This window comes from Aptenodytes patagonicus, unplaced genomic scaffold, assembly GCF_965638725.1.
Source record: "Aptenodytes patagonicus unplaced genomic scaffold, bAptPat1.pri.cur scaffold_539, whole genome shotgun sequence".
Taxonomy (NCBI): domain Eukaryota; kingdom Metazoa; phylum Chordata; class Aves; order Sphenisciformes; family Spheniscidae; genus Aptenodytes; species Aptenodytes patagonicus.
Genome location: NW_027472437.1, coordinates 1 through 27928, shown reverse-complemented (window position 1 = coordinate 27928; position 27928 = coordinate 1). Strand labels below are relative to the sequence as shown.

The 27928-nt window shown below is 66.2% G+C and overlaps 1 protein-coding gene across 1 annotated transcript; it reads right to left on the bottom strand.

Annotated features, from left to right (window-relative positions):
• Positions 1 to 441: 441 nt before the first annotated feature.
• Positions 442 to 25617, bottom strand: LOC143173969 (sarcoplasmic/endoplasmic reticulum calcium ATPase 1; the record flags this gene model as incomplete). The annotated part of the gene is made up of 16 exons (XM_076364073.1): positions 442 to 499; positions 2389 to 2432; positions 3317 to 3434; positions 4167 to 4284; positions 5618 to 5749; positions 6072 to 6158; positions 7792 to 7993; positions 9170 to 9390; positions 11774 to 12109; positions 14477 to 14695; positions 14786 to 14911; positions 17401 to 17532; positions 17634 to 17736; positions 19909 to 19997; positions 21515 to 21681; positions 25320 to 25617. Coding segments are annotated over 12 exons (2061 nt in total), but the record flags the coding sequence as incomplete, so codon positions are not given.
• Between the last annotated feature and the right edge of the window lie 2311 nt (positions 25618 to 27928).

The following is a 27928-nucleotide window of genomic DNA, read 5'->3' as shown; positions in this document are numbered from 1 at the left end:
TGGGGCCACGCCCGGGCCCCAAAATTGGGGGGTGGGGGGAGGGGGGGATATGGGGCAGCTGGACCCCAAAAATGGGGGTCACCCCCAGGGCACTTGGGGGGTGGGGGGGTGCGCGCGCGTACGTCTGCCCAGCCCCGCCCCCTCCACCCCAGGCTCCGCCCCCTGCTGTGATTGGCTGTCCCCTCCCCCCCCCCCTCCCCCTTCCCCCCCACCCCCCCCCCAAAACTGAGGCGGGAGCCGGAGGGGGGGGGGGTGGGGCGGGTGGGGGTGGGGCGGTTTCCCTTTATTGGCAATAAATAAGCGACGCCGTGGGGTGCCCCACGGCAAGGGGGTGCCCCCGTGGCGCTGGGGGGCTGCCCCACGGCGCTGTGGGGCTGCCCCACGGCGCTGGGGGGCGCCGAGCAGCTCCGGGCGCGGGGGGGGGGGAGGAGGTGGGGGGTGGGGGGGGGGTGTTACCCCCGGAGTCACTTCTGCTTCTTCTGGGTGTCCTCGGTGTCGGCTGGAGGGGGGGGTGGTGATGTCATGTGATGTCATGTGATGTCACGTGATGTCACGTGATGTCACGTGTCACCGCCACCCCCCCCCCCCTCACTGCCCCCCCAAACCTTCAGCTCCCCCCGCCCCCCTCCCCCCCCCCCCCCCAATCACCGTCCTCCCCCTGCGATGGCGGGGGTGGGGACGAGGGGACACGGGGGGTGACGGACAGATGTGGGGTGACAGACACAGATGTGGGGTGACAGACACAGCCGTGGGGTGACGGGGACACGGGGGGGTGACAGGCACAGCCGTGGGGTGACAGACACAGCCGTGGGGTGACGGGGACACGGGGGGTGACAGATGTGGGGTGATGGTGACACGGGGGGTGACAGACACAGATGTGGGGTGACAGGGACATGGGGGGTGACAGATGTGGGGTGACGGGGACATGGGGGGTGACAGGCACAGCCGTGGGGTGACAGACACAGATGTGGGGTGACAGACACAGCCGTGGGGTGACGGGACACGGGGGGGTGACAGGCACAGCCGTGGGGTGACAGACACAGCCGTGGGGTGACGGGGACACGGGGGGGTGACAGATGTGGGGTGATGGTGACACGGGGGGTGACAGACACAGATGTGGGGTGACAGGGACATGGGGGGTGACAGATGTGGGGTGACGGGGACATGGGGGGTGACAGGCACAGCCGTGGGGTGACAGACACAGATGTGGGGTGACAGACACAGCCGTGGGGTGACGGGGACACGGGGGGGTGACAGGCACAGCCGTGGGGTGACAGACACAGCCGTGGGGTGACGGGGACACGGGGGGGTGACAGATGTGGGGTGATGGTGACACGGGGGTGACAGACACAGATGTGGGGTGACAGGGACATGGGGGGTGACAGATGTGGGGTGACGGGGACATGGGGGGTGACAGGCACAGCCGTGGGGTGACAGACACAGATGTGGGGTGATGGGGACACGGGGGGTGACAGGGACATGGGGGGTGACGGGGACACGGGGGGTGACAGATGTGGGGTGACAGAGCCATGGGGTGACAGACACAGATGTGGGGTGACAGGGACACGGGGGGTGACAGGGACACGGGGGGTGACAGGCACAGCCGTGGGGTGATGGTGACGTGGGGGGTGACGGGGACCCGGGGGTGACGGGGACCCAGCCATGGGGTGACAGGAAGGTGGCAGATGACGGGGACGCGGCCGTGGGGGTGACGGGGACAGGCGGGGGTGACAAGGAGACGGGGGGTGATGGTGACATGTGAAGGCGAGGGTGACGCAGGGACGAGGGTGACGGTGACGCACGAGGGTGACGCAGGGACAAGGGTGACACAGGGACGAGGGTGACGGTGACGCACGAGGGTGACACAGGGACAAGGGTGACACAGGGACGAGGGTGACGCAGGGACGAGGGTGGTGGTGACACGAGGATGACGCAGCCACGGGGTGGTGGTGACACGAGGGTGACGCAGGGACGAGGGTGACGCAGCCACGGGGTGGTGGTGACACGAGGGTGACGCAGGGACGAGGGTGACGCAGCCACGGGGTGGTGGTGACACGAGGGTGACGCAGGGACGAGGGTGACGCAGGGACGAGGGTGACGCAGGGACGAGGGTGATGGTGACGCAGGGACGAGGGTGACGCAGGGACGAGGGTGGTGGTGACACGAGGGTGACGCAGGGACGAGGGTGACGCAGCCACGGGGTGGTGGTGACACGAGGGTGACGCAGGGACGAGGGTGACGCAGGGACGAGGGTGACGCTGACACACGAGAGTGACGCAGGGACGAGGGTGACGCAGCCACGGGGTGGCGGCGACGGCGGGGGTGACAGACGAGGGACCACGGCGGGGGTGACAAGGGACACGGCCCCGGGTGACAGGCGGGGGGTACCTGTGTCCGGGCCCCGAGGACGACGGAGGGGACACGAATTTAGGCTACGAGAAGATGGCGGTGAGAGACGGTGAGATGGGGGGGGGGGGGGGACAGGGGGGGGACGGGGAGGGGACGGGGAGGGGACGGTGGGGACAGAGAGATGGTGGAGGGGACAGGGACAGACCAGGAGGGACGGAGGGGACCATGGAGGATGGAGGGGGCCGTGGACAGATGGAGGTGACCATGGAGGGACGGAGGTGACCATGGAGGGGACCACGGATGGAGGTGACCACGGAGGGATGGAGGGGACCACGGAGGGATGGAGGGGACCGTGGAGGGACGGAGGGGACCATGGAGGGGACCACGGATGGACGGAGGGGACCATGGAGGATGGAGGGGACCGTGGACAGATAGAGGTGACCATGGAGGGACAGAGGTGACCATGGAGGTGACCACGGATGGAGGTGACCACGGATGGAGGTGACCACGGAGGGATGGAGGGGACCACGGAGGGACGGAGGGGACCATGGAGGGGACCACGGATGGAGGTGACCACGGATGGAGGTGACCACGGAGGGATGGAGGGGACCACGGAGGGACAGAGGGGACTGTGGAGGGGACCACGGATGGAGGTGACCACGGAGGGATGGAAGTGACCACAGAGGTGACCACGGATGGACGGAGGGGACCATGGAGGGATGGAGGGGACCGTGGAGGGACAGAGGTGACCATGGAGGGGACCACGGGATGGAGGTGACCACGGAGGGACAGAGGGGACGAGCGGGGAGATGAAGGTGACCGTGGACAGATGGAGGTGACCACGGAGGATGGAGGTGACCATGGAGGGACGGAGGGGACCACGGGGGGGACCACGGATGGAGGTGACCGCGGAGGGGACCACGGGGGACAGCGGGGACCACGGGGGACGGCGGGGGCCCCCCCTCACCCTCCAGGTAGTTCCTGGCGACGAACTTGAGGACCTCGTCCAGCAGGATGACGGGGAAGGAGATCTCCAGCACCACCAGCCAGTGCGGCAGGTCCAGGGGCGTCAGCTTGAAGATCATCTGGGGGGGGACACGGGCTGAGCCTGAACCCCCCGGCCCCCCCAGAGCCCCCACGGCCACCGGCCCCCCCACGGCCACCAACATCCCCACGGCCACCAACCCCCCCATGGCCACCAAACCCCCCATGGCCACCAACCCCCCATGGCCACCAACATCCCCATGGCCACCAAACCCCCCATGGCCACCAGCCTCATGTCCCCATCTCCGTGTCCCCAGCCCCATGGCCACCAGCCCAGATGGCCACCAGCCCCTGACAGCCACCACCCTCCCATGGCCACCAGCCCCCCTCCCCATGGCCACCAACATCCCCATGGCCACCAAACCCCCCCATGGCCACCAACCCTCCCCATGGCCACCAACATCCCCATGGCCACCAACATCCCCACGGCCACCAAACCCCCCCATGGCCACCAACATCCCCATGGCCACCAACCCCCCCATGGCCACCAACCCCCCCATGGCCACCAACATCCCATGGCCACCAAACCCCCCCATGGCCACCAACCCTCCCATGGCCACCAACCCCCCCCCCACGGCCACCAACATCCCCATGGCCACCAAACCCTCCCATGGCCACCAGCCCCCCCATGGTCACCAACCCCTGATGACCACCACCCTCCCCATGGCCACCACCCTCCCCATGGCCACCAACCCCTGATGGCCACCAACCCCTGACGGCCACCACCCTCTGATGGCCACCAGCCCCCCCCCCCGGCCACCAGCCCCCCTTACGGGCAGCGGTTCGACGTAGAGGATGACGAAGTGGAGGGACATGGAGAGGCAGATGGAGCCCATCAGCCAGATGTTGACCCAGGGCGGCATGCGGACCAGGGACTGGTTCTCGGAGAGGCTGGCGGGGCGGGAAGGGGACAGGCGGCCGGTGGGGACGGGGACACACCAAGGCGGTGGCGACGGTGAGGATGCGGTGATGGTGGTGAAGGCGGTGGTGGCGTTGGGTGTTGATGGTGGTGAAGGCGGTGGTGGTGTTGGGTGTTGATGGTGGTGAAGGCGGTGGTGGTGTTGGGTGTTGATGGTGGTGAAGGCGGTGGTGGTGTTGGGTGTTGATGGTGGTGATGGAAAGTGGTGGTAGAGATGGTGATGATGGTGGCGGCGGTGGTGAAGGTGGTGGTGGTGAAGGTGGTGGTGGTGAAGGTGGTGGTGATGGTGGTGGTGGTGATGGTGGTGGTGGTGATGGTGGTGGTGATGGTGGTGGTGGTGATGGTGGTGGTGGTGATGAAGGTGGTGAAGGTGGTGGTGATGGTGGTGGTGAAGGTGGTGGTGATGATGAAGGTGGTGAAGGTGGTGGTGATGGTGGTGGTGAAGGTGGTGGTGATGATGAAGGTGGTGAAGGTGGTGGTGATGATGATGGTGGTGAAGGTGGTGGTGATGAAGGTGGGTGAAGGTGGTGGTGATGATGGTGGTGGTGAAGGTGGTGGTGATGATGATGGTGGTGGTGAAGGTGGTGGTGATGAAGGTGGTGGTGAAGGTGGTGGTGATGATGGTGGTGAAGGTGGTGGTGATGAAGGTGGTGAAGGTGGTGGTGATGATGAGAGTGGTGGTGGTGATGGTGGTGTCGATGGTGAAGGTGGTGGTGAAGTTGATGGTGAGGTGGTGTCGATGGTGGTGATGGTGGCAGTGGTGGTGAAGATGGTGGTGAAGGTGGTGGTGATGATGATGGTGGTGATGACAGTGGTGGTGGTGATGTCGATGGTGAAGGTGGTGGTGGTGGTGAAGTTGACGGTGAAGGTGGTGTCGATGGTGGTGATGGTGGCGGTGATGTCGATGGCGGTGAAGGTTGTGGTGGTGGTGATGGTGAAGGTGGTGGTGGTGGTGATGGTGGTGATGAAGGTGATGTGTTGATGGTGGTGATGAAGGTGGTGAAGGTGGTGGTGGTGATGGTGTTAATGTGGTGATGAGATGGTGAAGGTGGTGGTGGTGATGGTGTTGATGGTGGTGGTGGTGATGGTGTTGATGGTGGTGGTGGTGATGGTGTTGATGGTGGTGTGATGGTGGTGATGGTGATGAAGGTGATGGTGGTGATGGAGGTGATGGAGGTGATGGTGGTGATGGTGTTGGTGGTGGTGATGGTGGTGATGGCGGCGATGAAGGTGATGGTGGCGATGAAGGTGATGGTGGCGATGAAGGTGATGGTGGCGATGAAGGTGAAGAAGCCCACCCCCTACCTGTTGAGGGCGTTGCACATCTCGATGGTGACCAGGACGGAGAGGCCATGGTCATGGGCACCGGCGACTCGAAGACGTCGCAGTCCAGGGCCTCGAACTCCGCGTGTGCTCCGTGCACTGCATGAAGTGGGTCTGGGGGGGGGGGGACGGGGGGGGACACGGGGACGTCACCGCGGTGGGGACCCCCGGCTGGTGGGGGGGGGGGACGGGGGACATGAGGAGGCCACCATGGGGGACGGGGAAGGTCAGGAGGCGGGGCCCCAGGCTCGCGACGGGGATGGCGGGGCCGGGGACAAGGTCGGGACGTGGCCCTGGGGGGGTCACGGCGGGTGCGTGACGAGGACCTCGGGGCCGCCGTGGGGATCCCGGGGGGGATCCCCCCACCCCCCCCCCCACCCCCCGATTTGGGGGTCACCTCGGGGACCCCGCGGTTGCCGTCGGGTCCGGCACTCACCAGCTGGTGGTAGGTGACGCCGGGACCGTCCTCAGCGTAGAGGAACCACCAGGCCGCCGCGCCCACGGTGGCGGCCCCCCACGTACCCTGGGGAGGAGAGAGCACGGGGGTGGGGCGGGGCGGGGCGGGGCAGGGCGGGGCGGGGTGACGGGACACCCCGCCACCCGTCGGGGGAGGGCCTACGGGGCGGCACCACCACCACGGGGGGGGGGAGGGCTACAAGAGACCACCCGTGGGTGCCTACGAGAGACCACCACGAGGTCTACAAGGGACAACCACCGTGGGGGGCTACGAGGGGCCACCACGGTCTACAAGGGGCCACCATGGTCTACGAGGGGCCACCACGGTCTATGAGGGGCCACCACCATGGGGGTCTACGAGGGGCCACCACGGTCTACGAGGGGCCACCACCATGGTCTATGAGGGGCCACCACGGGTCTACAAGGGGCCACCATGGTCTACGAGGGGCCACCACGGTCTACGAGGGGCCACCACCATGGGGTCTACGAGGGGCCACCACGGTCTATGAGGGGCCACCACCATGGTCTATGAGGGGCCACCACAGTCTACAAGGGACCACCACGGTCTACAAGGGGCCACCACGCTCTACAAGGGGCCACCACAGTCTATGAGGGGCCACCACGGTCTACGAGGGGGCCACCACGGTCTATGAGGGGCCACCACCATGGGGGTCTACAAGGGGCCACCATGGTCTACAAGGGCCACCACCGTGGGGGTCTACAAGCGGCCACCACCATCTACAAAGGGCCACCACCATGGGGGGTCTACAAGGGGGCCACCATGGTCTACAAGGGGCCACCACCATGGGGGGTCTACAAGGGGCCACCACCATGGTCTACGAGGGCCACCACGGTCTACGAGGGGCCACCACCATGGGGGTCTACAAGGGGCCACCACCATGGTCTACGAGGGGCCACCACGGTCTACAAGGGGCCACCACCATGGGGGTCTACAAGGGGCCACCACAGTCTACGAGGGGCCACCACCATGGTCTACAAGGGGCCACCACGGTCTACGAGGGGCCACCACCATGGGGGTCTACGAGGGGCCACCACGGTCTATGAGGGGCCACCACCATGGTCTATGAGGGGCCACCACAGTCTACAAGGGACCACCACGGTCTACAAGGGGCCACCACCGTCTACAAGGGGCCACCACCATGGTCTACGAGGGGCCACCACGGTCTACGAGGGGCCACCACCATGGAGGTCTATGAGGGGCCACCACGGTCTACGAGGGGCCACCACGGTCTACGAGGGGCCACCATACAAGGGGCCACCACCATGGAGGTCTACAAGGGGCCACCATGGTCTACAAGGGGCCATCACCATGGGGGTCTACAAGGGGCCACCATGGTCTACGAGGGCCACCACCATGGGGGTCTACAAGGGGCCACCACCATGGTCTACAAGGGGCCACCACGGTCTACGAGGGGCCACCACCATGGGGGTCTACGAGGGGCCACCACGGTCTACGAGGGGCCACCACCATGGTCTACGAGGGGCCACCACGGTCTACAAGGGGCCACCACCGTGGTCTACAAGGGGCCACCACCGTGGGGGTCTACAAGGGGCCGCCATCCAAAGGACCGCCGCCACGGGGCGGGGGGGGGTGGGGTGGGTGGTGTCTATGAGAGACTGTGACGGGTGGGTGGGGTTGGGTGGGGGTGTCTCCGGGTCGGGCGGGGCCGCCGTCTCACCCCCGATGGCCAAGTAGCGGAAGAAGAGCCAACCGCTGATGAGGGGCTCTTGGGGCTGCGGGGGGGCTTGTCCATGATGTCCAGGTCGGGGGGGTTGAAGCCCAGGGCGGTGGCCGGCAGCCCGTCCGTCACCAGGTTGACCCAGAGGAGCTGCACCGGGATCAGCGCCTCCGGCAGCCCCAGCGCCGCCGTCAGGAAGATGCTGGGGAGGGGGGGGGGGGGGGGGGAGGGGCCAGCGGGAGGGGGGGAGGGTCAGGGGGGAGGGGCGGGGGGGACGACTGGTTGGGGACAGAAGGAAGCTGGCGAGATGAGGGGGTGCCGGGGGGGAACCGGGAGGAACCGGGAGGAACCGGGGAGAACCGGGAGGGACTGGGAGGACCAGGAGGACCAGGTGGAACCGGGAGGAACCGGGAGAACCGGGAGGAACCGGGGAGAACGGGAGGGACCGGGAGGGACTGGGAGGACCAGGTGGAACCGGGAGGAACCGGGGAGAACTGGGAGGAACCGGGAGGAACCGGGGAGAACCGGGAGTAACCGGGAGGGACTGGGAGGACCAGGAGGACCAGGTGGAACCGGGAGGAACCGGGGAGAACCGGGAGGACCAGGAGGACCAGGTGGAACCGGGAGGAACCGGGGAGAACTGGGAGGAACCGGGAGGAACTGGGAGAACCGGGAGGACCGGGAGGACCAGGTGGAACTGGGAGGAACCGGGGAGAACCGGGAGGAATTGGGAGAACCAGGAGGACCAGGAGGAACCGGGAGAACCGGGGAGGAATTGGGAGGAACCGGGAGGAACCGGGGAGAACCGGAAGGAATTGGGAGGAACTGGGAGAACCAGGAGGAACCGGGAGGAACCGGGGAGGAATTGGGAGAACCAGGAGGAATTGGGAGAACCGGGAGAACCAGGAGGAACTGGGGAACCATGAGGAACCGGGGAGAACCAGGAGGAATTGGGAGAACCAGGAGGAATTGGGAGGAACTGGGGAGAACCGGGAGGACCAGGAGGAACCGGGGAGGAATTGGGAGAACCGGGAGGAACTGGGGAGAAACTGGGAGGAACCGGGAGAACCGGGAGGAATTGGGAGGACCAGGAGGAACCGGGAGGACCAGGAGGAATTGGGAGGAACTGGGAGGAACCGGGAGGACCAGGAGGAACCGGGAGGACCAGGAGGAACCGGGAGGAATTGGGGAGAACCGGGAGGAACTGGGGAGAAACTGGGAGGAACCGGGAGAACCGGGAGGAATTGGGAGGACCAGGAGGAACCGGGAGGACCAGGAGGAATTGGGAGGAACTGGGAGGAACCGGGGAGGAACTGGGAGAACCGGGAGGAACCAGGGAGGAACCGGGGAGGAACCGGGAGGCCGCCGACCGTCTCACCAGACCACCTCCCCGACGTTGGAGGAGATGAGGTAGCGGATGAACTGCTTCATGTTGTTGTAGATGGCCCGGCCCTCCTCCACCGCCGCCACGATGGTGGAGAAGTTGTCGTCGGCCAGCACCATCTCCGAGGCCGTCTTGGCCACCGCCGTCCCCGAGCCCATGGCGATGCCGATCTCCGCCTTCTTCAGCGCCGGCGCGTCGTTCACCCCGTCGCCCGTCTGTGCCGGGGAAGAGGAGGGCGGGGGGGGGGGAGGGGGGGAAACGGTATCAACCGGAGAGGTGGGGGAGTGCCCCCGAGGTGTTGATGGGGCTCCCAAGGGTGTTGGTGGGTCTCCCAAGGGGCGTGATGGGTCCCCAAGAGGGTGATGGGTCCCCCAAGGGGCGTGACGGGTCTCCCGAGGGGGGTGATGGTCCCCAGGAGGGTGATGGGTCCCCCAAGGGGGGTGATGGGTCTCGGGTCTCCCGAGGGTGTTGGTGGGTCTCCCAAGGGGCGTGATGGGTCCCCAAGAGGGTGATGGGTCCCCCAAGGGGCGTGACGGGTCTCCCAAGGGGGGTGATGGTCCCCAGGAGGGTGATGGGTCCCCCAAGGGGGGTGATGGGTCTCCCGAGGGGGGTGATGGGTCCCCCGAGGGTGTTGATGGGTCTCCCAAGGGTGTTGATGGGTCCCCCAAGGGGCGTGGTGGGTCCCCAAGAGGGTGATGGGTCCCCCAAGAGGGGTGATGGGTCTCCCGAGGGTGTTGGTGGGTCCCCCGAGGGGTGTGATGGGTCCCCAAGAGGGTGATGGGTCCCCCAAGGGGGGTGATGGGTCTCCCAAGGGGTGTTGATGGGTCCCCCGAGGGTGTTGGTGGGTCTCCCAAGGGGCGTGATGGGTCCCCAAGGGGGTGATGGGTCCCCCAATGGGCGTGACGGGTCTCCCGAGGGGTGTGATGGTCCCCAGGAGGGTGATGGGTCCCCCCGAAGGGGGGTGATGGGTCCCCCAAGGGTGGTGATGGGTGCCCCCGAGAGGGCTGATGGGTCAGAGCGATGCTGGGAGCCCCAGGAGCACCCCAAGAGCGATGCGGGACCCCCAAAACTGCGTCAGATCAATACGGGACCCCCAAAACCACGTCAGATCAATGCGGGACCCCCAGGAACCCCCCCCAGAGTGATGTGGGACCCCCAAAACCTCATCAGGTCGATACAGGACCCCCAAAACCGCAGAGTGATGCGGGACCCCCAGGAACCCCCCTCCAAATTGATGTGGGACCCCCAAAACTGCATCAGATCAATACGGGACCCCCAGGAACCCCCCCCAGAGCAATGTGGGACCCCCAAAACCGCATCAGATCGATATGGGACCCCCAAGAGCCCCCCCCCCCCCCAGAGCGATGTGGGACCCCCAAAACTGCGTCAGATCGATACGGGACCCCCAAAACCACGTCAGATCAATATGGGACCCCCAGGAACCCCCCCCAGAGTGATGTGGGACCCCCAAAACCGCATCAGATTGATACAGGAGCCCCAAAACCGCATCAGATTGATGATGATGAGACCCCCCCAAGAGCCCCCCCCCAGAGCGATGTGGGACCCCCAAAACCACGTCAGATCGATACGGGACCCCCAAAACCACGTCAAATCAATGCGGGACCCCCAAGAGCCCCCCCCCCCGAGCGATGTGGGACCCCCAAAACCGCGTCAGATCAATATGGGACCCCCAAAACCGCGTCAGATCAATATGGGACCCCCAAAACCGTGTCAGGTTGATACAGGACCCCCAAAACCGCATCAGTTCGATACGGGACCCCCAAAACCATGTCAAATCAATGCAGGACCCCCAGGAACCCCCCCCAGGGCGATGTGGGACCCCCAAAACTGCGTCAGATCAATATGGGACCCCCAAAACCACATCAGATCAATGCGGGACCCCCAGGAACCCCCCCCCCCCGATCGATACGGGACCCCCAAAACCGCATCAGATCGATACGGGACCCCCAAAACCATGTCAAATCAATGCGGGACCCCCAGGAACCCCCCCCAGGGCGATGTGGGACCCCCAAAACCACATCAGATCGATACGGGACCCCCCAAAACCGCATCAGGTTGATACAGGACCCCCAAAACCACATCAGATCAATGCGGGACCCCCAGGAACCCCCCCCCCCCGATCGATACGGGACCCCCAAAACCGCATCAGATCGATACGGGACCCCCAAAACCACGTCAAATCAATGCGGGACCCCCCAAGAGCCCCCCCCCCCCCCCCGAGCGATGTGGGACCCCCAAAACCGCGTCAGATCAATATGGGACCCCCAAAACCGTGTCAGGTTGATACGGGACCCCCAAAACCAGACCCCAAAACCGCATCAGTTCGATACGGGACCCCCAAAACCATGTCAAATCAATGCGGGACCCCCAGGAACCCCCCCCAGGGCGATGTGGAACCCCCAAAACCGTGTCAGATCAATATGGGACCCCCAAAACCGCATCAGTTCGATACGGGACCCCCAAAACCACGTCAGTTCGATACGGGACCCCCAAAACCACGTCCAGATCGATACGGGACCCCCCCCAAAACCACGTCAGAGGGATGTGGGACCCCCCCCCCCCCCCCGCGCCCCTCACCATGGCGGTGATCTCGTCGAACGACTGGAGGAACTCGACGATCTTGGACTTGTGGGTGGGCTCGACGCGGGCGAAGCAGCAGGCGCGGCGGCAGGCTTCCCGCTGCTCGGCGGGGGGCAGGTCGTCGAACTCCCGCCCCGTGTAGGCCCGCCCCGTCACCTCCTCTTCCTCGCCGAAGATGCCGATGCGGCGGCAGATGGCGATGGCCGTCCCTTTGTTGTCCCCCGTGATCATGATGACCCGGATGCCGGCGTCCCGGCAGAGGTGGATGGAGCCCATCACTTCTTTACGGGGGGGGTCCAGCATCCCCACGCAGCCCACGAAGGTCAAGTCCGTCTGGGGAGGGGGGGGACGGGGGGGGACGGGACGGACACACACACGGACGCGTACGGGATGAGGGACCCCCAAAAAGGGGACGTCGAAGACCAAAGGTGGCATATGGGACCAGGGACCCCCCCAAAAAGGGGACGTCGAAGACCAAAGGTGGCGTATGGGACCAGGGACCCCCCAAAAAGGGGACGTTGAAGACCAAAGGTGGCATATGGGACCAGGGACCCCCCAAAAAGGGACGTCGAAGACCAAAGGTGGCGTATAGGGACCAGGAACCCCCCCAAAAAGGGGACGTTGAAGACCAAAGGGGGGGGGGATGGACGTGTATGGGATGAGGGACCCCCAAAAAGGGGACGTCGAAGACCAAAAGGGGGGGGGACGGACACGTACGGGACCAGGGACCCCCCAAAAAGGGGACGTCGAAGACCAAAGGTGGCATATAGGGACCAGGGACCCCCCAAAAAGGGGATGTCGAAGACCAAAGGTGCCGTATGGGACCAGGGACCCCTCAAAAAGGGGACATCGAAGACCAAAGGTGGCGTATGGGACCAGGGACCCCCCAAAAAGGGGACGTTGAAGACCAAAGGTGGCGTATGGGACCAGGGACCCCTCAAAAAGGGGACATCGAAGACAAAAGGGGGGGGGATGGACGTGTATGGATGAGGGACCCCCAAAAAGGGGACGTCGAAGAGCAAAAGGGGGGGGGACAGACGCGTATGGGACCAGGGACCCCCCAAAAAGGGGACGTCGAAGACCAAAGGTGGCATATGGGACCAGGGACCCCCCCAAAAAGGGGACGTCGAAGACCAAAGGTGGCATGTAGGGACCAGGGACCCCCCAAAAAGGGGACGTCGAAGACCAAAGGTGGTGTATGGGACCAGGGACCCCCCCCAAAAAGGGGACGTTGAAGACCAAAGGTGGCGTATGGGACCAGGGACCCCCCAAAAAGGGACGTCGAAGACCAAAGGTGGCATATAGGGACCAGGGACCCCCCCAAAAAGGGACGTCGAAGACCAAAGGTGGCGTATAGGGACCAGGGACCCCCAAAAAGGGGACGTCGAAGACCAAAGGTGGCGTATAGGGACCAGGAACCCCCCCAAAAAGGGGACGTTGAAGACCAAAGGGGGGGGATGGACGTGTATGGGATGAGGGACCCCCAAAAAGGGGACGTCGAAGACCAAAGGTGGCATATAGGGACCAGGGACCCCCCAAAAAGGGGACATTGAAGACCAAAGGTGGCGTATGGGACCAGGGACCCCCTCAAAAAGGGGACGTCGAAGACCAAAGGGGGGGGGATGGACGTGTATGGGATGAGGGACCCCAAAAAGGGGACGTCGAAGACCAAAGGTGGCATGTAGGGACCAGGGACCCCCCAAAAAAGGGGACGTCGAAGACCAAAGGTGGCATATAGGGACCAGGGACCCCCCAAAAAGGGACGTCGAAGACCAAAGGTGGCGTATGGGACCAGGGGACCCCCCAAAAAGGGGACGTTGAAGACCAAAGGTGGCGTATAGGGACCAGGGACCCCCCCAAAAAGGGGACGTTGAAGACCAAAGGTGGCGTATGGGACCAGGGACCCCCCAAAAAGGGGACGTCGAAGACCAAAGGTGGGCATATGGGACCAGGGACCCCCCAAAAAGGGGACGTCGAAGACCAAAGGTGGCATATAGGGACCAGGGACCCCCCCAAAAAGGGGAAGTCGAAGACCAAAGGGGGGGGGATGGACGCATACGGGATGAGGGACCCCCAAAAACGGGACGTCGAAGACCAAAGGTGGCGTATGGGACCAGGGACCCCCCCAAAAAGGGGACGTCGAAGACCAAAGGTGGCATATAGGGACCAAGAACCCCCCCAAAAAGGTTTTTATGGGGCCGTATGGGACCAGGGACCCCAAAGCAGGGACCTTAAGACCCTCGCAGGACCCAGGCCCCCCCCCGAAACGGGGTTACGGGGTCACATGGGACCAGGGAAACCCCAAAAGGGACATTACACGCCCGTAGGGGACCAAGGACCCCCCCAAAAAAGGTTTTATGGGGCCGTATGGGACCAGGGACCCCAAAGCAGGGACCTTATAGACCCTCGCAGGACCCAGGCCCCCCCCCGAAACGGGGTTACGGGGTCACATGGGACCAGGGAACCCCAAAAGGGACATTACACGCCCGTAGGGGACCAAGGACCCCCCCAAAAAAGGTTTTATGGGGCCGTATGGGACCAGGGACCCCAAAGCAGGACCTTATAGACCCTCGCAGGACCCAGGGCCCCCCCCAAAACGTGGTTACGGGGTGACACGAGACCAGGGAACCCCCAAAAGGGCTTTTATACGAGCCCGTACGAGACCAGGGACACCCCCCCCCCCCCCCCCAAAAAAATCACCTCGTACTCGGCGAACTTGGTGGAGTCCTCCAGGACCATGTCCTCCTTCTTGGGCGGGGTGTCGCGGGTGGCCAGGGCCAGGCACCGCAGGGTGTCCCGCCCGGTCCCCCACTCCTTGATGACGGTCAAGATCTTCTCCTTGATGGTCGGCGTCAGGGGAACCCGCGTGGTGCCCACCCGGACGTAGTTACAGCGGTCGATGACGCCTTCGGGGGCACCCTACGGACGGGGACGGGGGTGACCGAAGGCCGGTCGGACCGAAGGGGGACAAACGGGGTGACGGCGGGGGGTGGGGGTGGGGGGTCTCACCTTGACGAACATCTTGTTGCCCACGGCGGCTCGGGAGGCTTTGGCCGGGGAGCAGTAGACGGACATGGACTTGCGGTCGCGGGAGAACTCCAGGGTGACCTCCTTCTTCATCAGCTGCTTGATGACCTGGGGGACGGGGACGTCGGACGGGGACGTCGTTACGGGGGGGGGACGCCAAGGAAGGGGTCGGCGAGGCCACCCGAGGGGGGGACACGGGGGCAGCGGGGGACGTAGTGGAGGACCCTGGGGACATAGTGGAGGACCTCGGGGATGGAGGGAGGACCTTGGGGACAGTGGGGAGGACCTTGGGGACGGAGGGAAGACCCTGGGGACAAAGGGAAGACCTTGGGGATGTAGTGGAGAACCTTGGGGATGGAGGGAAGACCTCGGGAATGAATGGAGGTCCTTGGGGACGTAGGGAGGACCTCGGGGACGGAGGGAAGACCCTGGGGACATAGTGGAGGACCTCGGGGACAAAGGGAGGACCTTGGGGATGAAGGGAGGACCTCGGGGACAGCGGGGAGGACCCTGGGGACGTAGTGGAGGACCTCGGGGGACATAGGGAGGACCTCGGGGACAGTGGGGAGGACCTCGGGGACGTAGGAAGACCCTGGGGATGAAGGGAAGATCCTGGGGACGAAGGGAGGACCTCGGGGACGAAGGGAGGACCTCAGGGACAGCGGGGAGGACCCTGGGGACGTAGTGGAGGACCTCGGGGACGAAGGGAGGACCTCGGGGACGGAGGGAGGACCTTGGGGACAGGGACGTCGTTACGGGGGGACACCAAGGAAGGGGTCGGCGAGGCCACCCGAGGGGGGGGGACACGGGGGCAGCGGGGGACGTAGTGGAGGACCCTGGGGACGAAGGGAGGACCCTGGGGACATAGTGGAGGACCTCGGGGATGGAGGGAGGACCTTGGGGACAGTGGGGAGGACCTTGGGGACGGAGGGAAGACCCTGGGGACAAAGGGAAGACCTTGGGGATGTAGTGGAGAACCTTGGGGATGGAGGGAAGACCTCGGGAATGAATGGAGGACCTTGGGGACGTAGGGAGGACCTCGGGGACGGAGGAAGACCCTGGGGACATAGTGGAGGACCTCGGGGACAAAGGGAGGACCTTGGGGATGAAGGGAGGACCTCGGGGACAGCGGGGAGGACCCTGGGGACGTAGTGGAGGACCTCGGGGGACATAGGGAGGACCTCGGGGACAGTGGGGAGGACCTCGGGGACGTAGGGAAGACCCTGGGGATGAAGGGAAGATCCTGGGGACGAAGGGAGGACCTCGGGGACGAAGGGAGGACCTCAGGGACAGCGGGGAGGACCCTGGGGACATAGTGGAGGACCTCGGGGACGAAGGGAGGACCTCGGGGACAGCGGGGAGGACCCTGGGGACGTAGTGGAGGACCTCGGGACGAAGGGAGGACCTCGGGGACAGCGGGGAGGACCCTGGGGACGTAGTGGACGACCTCGGGGACGAAGGGAGGACCTCGGGGACAGCGGGGAGGACCCTGGGGACGTAGTGGAGGACCTCGGGGACGGAGGGAGGACCTTGGGGACAGGGACGTCGTTACGGGGGGACGCCAAGGAAGGGGTCGGCGAGGCCACCCGAGGGGGGGGGACACGGGGGCAGCGGGGGACGTAGTGGAGGACCCTGGGGACGAAGGGAGGACCCTGGGGACATAGTGGAGGACCTCGGGGATGGAGGGAGGACCTTGGGGACGAAGGGAGGACCTCGGGGACGGAGGGAAGACCCTGGGGATGAAGGGAGGACCTTGGGGACGTAGGGAGGACCTTGGGGATGAAGGGAGAACCTCGGGGACAGTGGGAGGACCTTGGGGATGGAGGGAAGACCCTGGGGACAAAGGGAAGACCTTGGGGACGTAGTGGAGAACCTTGGGGACAGCGGGGAGGACCCTGGGGATGTAGTGGAGGACCTCGGGGACGTAGGGAGGACCTCGGGGACAGTGGGGAGGACCTCGGGGATGAAGGGAGGACCTTGGGGATGGAGGGAGGACCCTGGGGACGAAGGGAGGACCTCGGGGACGTAGTGGAGGACCTTGGGGGACGTAGTGGAGGACCTTGGGAATGAATGGAGGACCTCGGGGACGGAGGAAGGACCTTGGGGACGTAGGGAGGACCTCGGGGACGGAGGGAAGACCCTAGGGACGTAGTGGAGGACCTTGGGGACGTAAGGAGGACCTCGGGGACAAAGGGAGGACCTTGGGACGTAGGGAGGACCCTGGGGACGGAGGGAGGACCCTGGGGACGTAGTGGAGGATCTCGGGGGACGTAGTGGAGGACCTTGGGGAGGGGGGGAGGACCTCGGGGACGGAGGGAGTAGCCTGGGGACGGAGGGAGGACCTCAGGAATGTAGTGGAGGACCTTGGGGGACGTAGTGGAGGACCTTGGGGACGGGGAGAGGACCACGGGAACGGGGGAGGACCTCGGGGACGGAGGGAGGACCTCAGGAACGTAGTGGAGAACCTCGGGGACGGAGGGAGGACCTCGGGGACAGCGGGGCCGAGGGTGACACGGGGAGGACGGCGGCGTCACCGAGGCAGGGAAGAGTCGGGGGGGGGGGGGGGGGAAGCAGGGACAGGGCGAGGGGCCGCTTACGGAGTTGCAGGCGTTGGCCCGCTCCACCTTGGAGAGGCTGCGGACGTCGGTGTTGAAGACGTTCATCTTCTCCACCAGGCAGGTCAGGGCCGTCTCCGTCGCCTCCCCCACCTTCTCGTAGATGCCCTTGGCCTGCGGGGACCCGCGGGCGTCACCGGGGACTGGCCCGGGGTGGCGGCGGCGGCGGCGGCGGGGACCGGAGGGACCGGAGGGGACCGGGGAGGGGGCGTCACCTCGTTGTAGTCGAGGGAGGAGTCGTTGCAGAGGGCGCAGATGGTGGCCAGCTCCACCAGCCCGTCGTACTGCCCGGCCTTCACCTGCTTCTCCTGCTTCAGCCTTGGGGGGGGGGCGGGGGACACACGGGAGGTTCGGGGTGTCCCAGGACCACACCACCCCCACCCCCGGGGTACCCCGATGTCCCCCAGGAACCCCCGACATCCCTTTGGGTGCCCCAACATCCCCCTGGAACCCTCTGACATCCCCTTGGGTGCCCCAATGTCCCCCCAGGACCCCCTGATGTCCCCTTGGGTGCCCCGACGTCCCCCCAGGACCCCTGACCTCCCCTTGGGTGCCCCAACGTCCCCCAGGGACCCCCTGACGTCCCCCCAGGACCCCCTGATGTCCCCTTGGGTGCCCCAACGTCCCCCCAGGTCCCCCCTGACATCCCCTTGGGTGCCCCAACGTCCCCCCAGGACCCCCTGACATCCCCTTGGGTGCCCCAACGTCCCCCAGGGACCCCCTGACATCCCCTTGGGTGCCCCGACATCCCCAAGGACCCCCTGACATCCCCTTGGGTGCCCCAACATCCCCAAGGACCCCCTGACATCCCCTTGGGTGCCCCAACGTCCCCCAGGACCCCCTGACGTCCCTTTGGGTGCCCCAACATCCCCCCGGAACCCCCTGACGTCCCCCCAGGACCCCCTGATGTCCCCAAGGACCCCCCCCGACATCCCTTTGGGTGCCCCAACATCCCCCCGGAACCCCCCGACATCCCCCAGGACCCCCTGACATCCCCTTGGGTGCCCCAACATCCCCCAAGGACCCCCTGACATCCCTTTGGGTGCCCCAACATCCTCTGGGAACCCCCTGACATCCCCTTGGGTGCCCCAACATCCCCCAAGGACCCCCTGATGTCCCCTTTGGGTGCCCCAACGTCCCCAGGAACCCCCTGATGTCCCCAAGGACCCCCCCGACATCCCTTTGGGTGCCCCAACGTCCCCCCGGAACCCCCCGACATCCCCCAGGACCCCCTGACATCCCCTTGGGTGCCCCGACATCCCCCAGGACCCCCTGACGTCCCTTTGGGTGCCCCAACATCCCCCCGGAACCCCCTGACGTCCCCCCAGGACCCCCTGATGTCCCCTTGGGTGCCCCAACATCCTCTGGGAACCCCTGATGTCCCCTTGGGTGCCCCAACGTCCCCCAGGGACCCCCTGACATCCCTTTGGGTGCCCCAACATCCTCTGGGAACCCCCTGACATCCCCTTGGGTGCCCCAACATCCCCCAGGAACCCCTGACGTCCCTTTGGGTGCCCCAACATCCCCCCGGAACCCCCTGACGTCCCCCCAGGACCCCCTGATGTCCCCTTGGGTGCCCCGACGTCCCCAAGGACCCCCCGACATCCCCCTGGGTGCCCCAACATCCTCTGGGAACCCCCTGATGTCCCCTTGGGTGCCCCAATGTCCCCCAAGGACCCCCTGACCTCCCCCCAGGTGCCCCGACGTCCCCCAGGAACCCCCTGACGTCCCCTTGGGTGCCCCGACGTCCCCAAGGACCCCCTGACCTCCCCCTGGGTGCCCCAACATCCCCCAGGAACCCCCTGATGTCCCCAAGGACCCCCCCGACATCCCTTTGGGTGCCCCAACATCCCCCCGGAACCCCCCGACATCCCCCAGGACCCCCTGACATCCCCTTGGGTGCCCCAACATCCCCCAGGAACCCCCTGATGTCCCCTTGGGTGCCCCAACATCCCCCAAGGACCCCCTGACGTCCCCTTGGGTGCCCCAACGTCCCCCAGGAACCCCCTGATGTCCCCTTGGGTGCCCCAACATCCCCCAAGGACCCCCTGATGTCCCCTTGGGTGCCCCAACGTCCCCCAGGAACCCCCTGATGTCCCCAAGGACCCCCCCGACATCCCTTTGGGTGCCCCAACGTCCCCCCGGAACCCCCGACATCCCCCAGGACCCCTGACATCCCCTTGGGTGCCCCGACGTCCCCCCAAGGACCCCCTGACGTCCCCTTGGGTGCCCCGACATCCCCCAGCCCCTCCTGGGTACCCCAACACGCCCCCCCAGCACCCCCTTTGGTTGCTCCGTCGTCCCCCACGATGGTTCACCAACAGGGACCCCCCACCCCCCACCCCAAGAAGGGTCGTTACCAGCCCCGTGGCGGGACGGGGACCCCCCCGAGAGGGGTCACCGAGGTCCCGTGGAGGGGGGACGGGGACCCCCCCCGAGAGGGGTCACCAGGGTCCCATGATGGGGGGGGGGGGGGGGGAGGTCACTCACACGTCTCCCTCGGGGGCGTAGGTGGAGCCGGTGATGGAGAACTCGTTGAGGGAGCAGATGTTGCCCTCCACCTTGTCCACGATGAACATCTGGGGGGAGAGGAAAAGGGGTCCGGGGTGTCTCGGGGGGCTGGGGGACCCTGGGGGGGGGTGGATGGGGGTCCTTGGGGACGTTGGGGCACCCAAGGGGATGTCGGAGGGGTCCTTGGGGCATCCAGGGGGAGGTCGGAGGGTCCTTGGGGGACGTCGGGGCAGCCAAAGGGCAGTGTTGGGGGTCCTGGGGGACGTTGGGAGCACCCATGGGTACGTCAGGGGGCCCCTGGGGACGTCGGGGCACCCAGGGGGACATCAAGGGGTCCTGGGGGACCCTGGAGAACCCGAGGGGACATGAGAGGGTCCCTGGAGGACCTTGGGGCACCCAAGGGGACACGATGGGTCCCTGGAGGACCTTGGGGCACCCAAGGGGACACGAGAGGGTCCCTGGAGGACCTTGGGGCACCCAAGGGGACACGAGAGGGTCCCTGGAGGACCTTGGGGCACCCGAGGGGACACAGCGGGTCCCTGGAGGACCTTGGGGCACCCAAGGGACATGAGAGGGTCCCTGGAGGACCTTGGGGCACCCGAGGGGGACACAGCGGGTCCCTGGAGGACCTTGGGGCACCCGAGGGGACATGAGAGGTCCCCTGGAGGACCTTGGGGCACCCGAGGGGACGCGAGAGGGTCCCTGGAGGACCTTGGGCACCCAAGGGGACACGAGAGGTCCCTGGAGGACCTTGGGGCACCCAAGGGGACATGAGAGGGTCCCTGGAGGACCTTGGGGCACCCGAGGGGACACAGCGGGTCCCTGGAGGACCTTGGGGCACCCGAGGGGACGCGAGAGGGTCCCTGGAGGACCTTGGGGCACCCGAGGGGACACGGCGGGTCCCTGGAGGACCTTGGGGCACCCAAGGGGACACGATGGGTTCCTGAAGGACCTTGGGGCACCCGAGGGGACACGAGAGGGTCCCTGGAGGACCGTGGGGCACCCGAGGGGACATGAGAGGGTCCCTGGAGGACCTTGGGGCACCCGAGGGGACACGAGAGGGTCCTTGGAGGAGCTTGGGGCACCCAAGGGGACACGACAGGTCCCAGGGACCTTGGGGCACCCGAGGGGACACGAGAGGGTCCTTGGAGGAGCTTGGGGCACCCGAGGGGACATGAGAGGGTCCCTGGAGGACCTTGGGGCACCCGAGGGGACACGAGAGGGTCCCTGGAGGACCTTGGGGCACCCGAGGGGACACGGCGGGTCCCTGGAGGACCTTGGGGCACCCAAGGAGGGACACGACAGGTCCCAGGGGACCTTGGGGCAACCGAGGGGACACGAGAGGGTCCTTGGAGGAGCTTGGGGCACCCGAGGGGACATGAGAGGGTCCCTGGAGGACCTTGGGGCACCCGAGGGGACACGAGAGGGTCCCTGGAGGACCTTGGGGCACCCGAGGGGACACAGCGGGTCCCTGGAGGACCTTGGGGCACCCGAGGGGACGCGAGGAGGGTCCCTGGAGGACCTTGGGGCACCCGAGGGGACACGAGAGGGTCCCAGGGGACCTCAGGGGCCCCCCCCCCCCCACCTTGCAGACGGACATCTGGTTGGTGGTGAGGGTGCCGGTCTTGTCGGAGCAGATGACGGAGGTGCAGCCCAGGGTCTCCACCGAGGGCAGGCTCCTGACGATGGCGTTCTTCTTGGCCATGCGCCGGGTTCCCAGCGCCAGGCAGGTGGTGATGACGGCCGGCAGCCCTACGGCGAGGCGGCGGCCCCTCAGCCCCACGGCGGCGGCCGCCGGCCCCGACCTGGGAGCCCGGGGTGGGGGGTGGGGGGTTGGGTGGGGGGGGGCGGGGGTTGGGGTGGGGGGGGGCGACGGGGCACCGCGGAGGGGCAAGAAAGGGCGTTACCAGCCCGTCCGGGAGCACGGGGCGGACGTCGTAAAACCCACGTAGGGTCAAGGGCGGATGTCGTAAACCGTGTAGGGTCAAGGGCGGACGTCGTAAACCCGCGTAGGGTCAAGGGCGGACATTATAAACCCGCGTAGGGTCAAGGCGGATGTCGTAAACCCGTGTAGGGTCAAGGGCAGACGTCGTAAGCCCACGTAGGGTCAAGGGCGGACGTCGTAAACCCGCGTAGGGTCAAGGGTGGATGTCGTAAACCCGCGTAGGGTCAAGGGCGGACGTCGTAAGCCCACGTAGGGTCAAGGGCGGACGTCGTAAAACCCGCGCAGGGTCAAGGGCGGACGTCGTAAACCCGCGCAGGGTCAAGGGCGGACGTCGTAAGCCCGCGCAGGGTCAAGGGCGGACGTCGTAACCCGCGTAGGGTCAAGGGCGGATGTCGTAAACCCGTGTAGGGTCAAGGGCGGGCGTCGTAAACCCACGTAGGGTCAAGGGGCGGACGTCGTAAACCCGCGTAGGGAAGGGCGGACATTATAAACCCGCGTAGGGTCAAGGGTGGGTGTCGTAAACCCATGTAGGGTCAAGGGCGGACGTCGTAAGCCACGTAGGGTCAAGGGCGGCGGGCGTAAACCCGCGTAGGGTCAAGGGCGGACATTATAAACCCGCGTAGGGTCAAGGGCGGACGTCGTAAGCCCGCGTAGGGTCAAGGGCGGACGTCGTAAGCCCGCGTAGGGTCAAGCGGACGTCGTAAACCCGCGTAGGGTCAAGGGCGGACATCGTAAGCCCGCGCAGGGTCAAGGGCGGACGTCGTAAACCCGCGTAGGTCAAGGGCGGACGTCGTAAGCCCGCGTAGGGTCAAGGGCGGACATTATAAACCCGCGTAGGGTCAAGGATGGGCTTTATAAACCCGTGTAGGGTCAAGGGTGGACGTCGTAAACCCGCGTAGGGTCAAGGGGTGGACGTTATAATCCCATATAGGGTCAAGGAAAAGTTCTATAAGCTCCTACAGAGCCAAAAAAAAGTGTTTATAATCCGATATAGGGTCAAAAATAGACATTATAAACCCACATAGGGTCAAGGAAGGGCTTTGTAATCCCGTATAGGGTCAAGGACAGGAATTATAGACCCGTATAGGACCAGGGATGGACGTTACAGAGCCGTATAGGATCAGGGATGGATATTACAGACCCATATAGGGTCAAGGACAGCAATTATAGACTCATAACGACCAGAGATGGACGTTACGGACCCATATAGGATCAGGGATGGACGTTACAGACCCATATAGGACCAGGGATAGACATTACAGACCTGTATAGGATCAGGGCCGGGCATTACGATCCCGTATAGGATCAGGGACGAACATTACAGACCCGTATAGGGTCAAGGACAGGAATTACAGACCCGTATAGGACCAGAGATGGACGTTACAGACCCGTATAGGATCAGGGCCGGGCATTACAGCCCCGTATAGGATCAGGGATGGGCGTTACAGACCCGTATAGGGTCAAGGACAGGAATTACAGACCCGTATAGGACCAGGGATGGACGTTACAGACCCGTATAGGATCAGGGATGGGCACTGTAAGCCCATATGTGATCAAGGATGGGCATTACAGACTCATATAGGATCAGGGCCGGGCATTACAGACCCGTATAGGACCAGGATGGGCGTTACAGACCCGTATAGGACCACGGATGGACATTACAGACCTGTATAGGATCAGGGCCGGGCATTACGATCCCGTATAGGATCAGGGACGAACATTACAGACCCGTATAGGGTCAAGGACAGGAATTACAGACCCGTATAGGACCAGGGATGGGCGTTACAGACCCGTACAGGATCAAGGATGGATGTTACAGACCCGTATAGGATTAGGGATGGATATTACAGACCCGTATAGGGTCAAGGACAGGAATTATACACTCGTATAGGATCAGGAATGGACGTTACAGACCCGTATAGGACCAGAGATGGACGTTAAAGACTCATATAGGATCACGAATGGACCTTACAGACCCGTATAGGATCAGAGATGGATATTACAGACCCCTACAGGGTCAAGGACATGAATTATAGAGCCATATAGGATCAGAAACAGATGTTACAGACCCATATAGGATCAGGGCCGGGCATACAGACCCATATAGGATCAGGGCCGGGCATTACAGACCCATATAGGATCAGGGATGGGCGTTACAGACCCGTATAGGACCAGAGATGGACGTTACAGACCCGTATAGGATCAGGACCGGGCGTTACAGACCCGTATAGGACCAGAGATGGACGTTACAGACCCGTATAGGATCAGGGCCGGGCATTACAGACCCGTATAGGATCAGGGCCGGGCATTACAGACCCGTATAGGATCAGGGATGGGCGTTACAGACCCGTACAGGGTCAAGGACATGAATTATAGAGCCATATAGGATGAGGAATGGACGTTACAGACCCATATAGGATCAGGACCGGGCATTACAGCCCCATATAGGATCAGAGATGGACGTTACAGACCCATATAGGATCAGGGCCGGGCATCACACGCCCATACGGGCTCAATATAAGGGCTTTGCCCCCCCACCCCCCCCTACCCCCGGCGAGCTCACGGCTGGGCTCGGCGAGCCCGTAGGGGCGCGACGCAAGGGGCCACCACGGGCCCGTAGCCGGGGGGTGCGGGGACGGGGACGGGGACCCTCCCGGCGGGGGTGTGGGGACGGGGATGGGGACCCTCCCGGTGGGGGTGTGGGGACGGACACGGGGACCCTCCCGGCGGGGGTGTGGGGACGGGGACCCTCCCGGTGGGGGTGTGGGGACGGACACGGGGACCCTCCCGGTGGGGGTGTGGGGACGGGGACCCTCCCGGCGGGGGTGTGGGGACGGACACGGGGACCCTCCCGGTGGGGGTGTGGGGACGGACACGGGGACCCTCCCGGCGGGGGTGTGGGGACGGGGACGGGGACCCTCCCGGTGGGGGTGTGGGGATGGGGACCCTCCCGGCGGGGGTGTGGGACGGACACGGGGACCCTCCCGGCGGGGGTGTGGGGACAGGGACCCTCCCGGTGGGGGTGTGGGGATGGACACGGGGACCCTCCCGGCGGGGGTGTGGGGACGGGGGATGGGGACCCTCCCGGTGGGGGTGTGGGGATGGACACGGGGACCCTCCCGGCGGGGGTGTGGGGACGGGGACCCTCCCGGCGGGGGTGTGGGGGTGGGGATGGGGACCCTCCCGGCAGGGGTGTGGGGATGGGGACCCTCCCGGCGGGGTGTGGGGACGGGGACCCTCCCGGCGGGGGTGTGGGGACGGACACGGGGACCCTCCCGGTGGGGGTGTGGGGACAGGGACCCTCCCGGCGGGGGTGCGGGGACGGACATGGGGACCCTCCCGGCAGGGGTGTGGGGACGGGGACGGGGACCCTCCACGGCGGGGGTGCGGGGACAGACACGGGGACCCTCCCGGCGGGGGTGCGGGGACGGGGACCCTCCCCGACCTTCGGGGATGGCGGCCACGGCCAAGGCGACGGCGATCTTGAAGTAGTAGATGGCGCCGCGGATCCAGGAGCCGCCGTGGACGGGGTCGTTGAAGTGGCCGATGTTGATGAGCCAGACGGCGACGCAGATGAGGGAGATGACCTTGGAGAGCTGCTCCCCGAACTCATCCAGCTTCTGCTGCAGGGGCGTCTTGTCCTGCTCGGTGGCCGCCATCTCGTCGCGGATCTTCCCGATCTCCGTGTTCACCCCCGTGGCCACCACGATGCCGATGGCTTTGCCCGCCCCGATGTTGGTGCCCTGGTGGTGGGGGGGGGGGGTGGTGGGATGGGGGGGGGGGGGGGTTATGGGGGGCGGTGGGGACACCTGGGGACACTTGGGGATAGCAGGGTGGTGGGACACGTGGCGGGGATGCCAGGGGACGCGTGGTGGGACGGGGGGGGGGGGGACGGGGACACAGAGGGGACACGTGGCGGGGGACGCCAGGGGACGTGTGGTGGACACGGGGGGGTGGGGGGGGGGACACAGAGGGGACACGTGGTGGGGACGCCGGGGGGACGTGGGGGGACACGGGGGGGACGTGGGGGGGACACGGGGGGGGACATGGCAGGGGACACGTGGCTGGGACGCCAGGGGACGCGTGGTGGGACACGGGGGGGACGTGGGGGGGACATGGCAGGGGACACATGGCGGGGACGCCAGGGACGCGTGGTGGGACACGGGGGGGACGTGGGGGGACATGGGGGGGGACATGGCAGGGGACACGTGGCGGGGACGCCAGGGGACGCGTGGTGGGACACGGGGGGGACATGGGGGGGGGACACGTGGCGGGGACGCCAGGGGACGCGTGGTGGGACACGGGGTGGGGGGGGGACACAGAGGGGACACGTGGTGGGGACACCGGGGGGACGTGGTGGGACACGGGGGGGACGTGGGGGGACACAGGGGGGGGACATGGCAGGGGACACGTGGCGGGGACGCCAGGGACGCGTGGTGGGACACGGGGGGGACGTGGGGGGGACATGGGGGGACATGGCAGGGGACATGTGGCGGGGACGCCAGGGGACGCGTGGTGGGACACGTGGGGGACATGGTGGGACACGGGGGGGGGACACACAGAGGGGACACAGGGTGGGACACGTGGCGGGGATGCCAGGGGACGCGTGGTGGGACACGGGGGGGACACGGGGGGGGGACATGGGGAACACGTGGTGGGACACGGGGGGACATGGGGGGACATGGGGGGACGTGGGGGGACACGGGGGGGACATGGGGGGGGGACATGGCAGGGGACACATGGTGGGGACGCCAGGGGACACGTGGTGGGACACGGGGGGGACATGGTGGGACACGGGGGGGGACCCACAGAGGGGACACGGGGTGGGACACGTGGCGGGGATGCCAGGGGACGCGTGGTGGGACACGGGGGGGACACGGGGGGGGGACATGGGGAACACGTGGTGGGACACGGGGGGGACATGGGGGGACATGGGGGGACGTGGGGGGACACGGGGGGGACATGGGGGGGGGACATGGCAGGGGACACATGGTGGGGACGCCAGGGGACACGTGGTGGGACACGGGGGGGACATGGTGGGACACGGGGGGGACCCACAGAGGGGACACGGGGTGGGACACGTGGCGGGGATGCCAGGGGACGCGTGGTGGGACACGGGGGGGACATGGGGGGGGACATGGGGAACACATGGTGGGACACGGGGGACACGTGGTGGGACAGAGAGGGGACACACAGAGGGGACACGGGGTGGGACACGTAGTGGGGACACCAGGAGATGCGTGGTGGGACACGGGGGGGACGTGGGGGGACACAGGGGGGACATGGGGGGGGACATGGCAGGGGACACGTGGTGGGACACGGGGGGGAACACAGAGGGGACATGGGGTGGGACATGTAGTGGGGACACCAGAGGACACATGGTGGGACACAGTGGGGGACGTGGGGGGACATGGGGGGGACATGGCAGGGGACATGTGGTGGGGACACCAGGAGATGCGTGGTGGGACACGGGGGGGACGTGGGGGGACACGGGGGGACACGGGGGGGGGGGACATGGCGGGGGACGCGTGGTGGGGCACGGTGGGGATGTGGTGGGACACGGGGGGGGGACACGGGGAACACGTGGCGGGGACGTCAGGGGACGCGTGGCGGGACACGGGGGACGCGAGGCGGGACACGGGGGACGTCAGGGGACGCGTGGCGGGACACGGGGACGCGAGGCGGGACACGGGGGACATGGTGGGACACAGGGGGATGTGAGGGGACACGGGGGCACGTGGGGGGGACATGGGGGGTGTGAGGGGACACGGGGGCACGTGGGGGGGACACGGGGGGGCACAAGGGGGACACGGGGGATGCGAGGGGACACGGGGGACACTGGGGGTGCGAGGGGACACGGGGGACGTGAGGGGACACGGGGGACGTGAGGGGACACGGGCACGTGGGGGGACACAGGGGCACGTGGGGGGGACACGGGGGGGCACAAGGGGACACGGGGGACGCGGGGGGACGCGGGGGGACACTGGGGGACACTGGGGGACACTGGGGGACGCTCACGGAGAAGAGCATGTTCTTCTTGTCCTGGTTGACGGC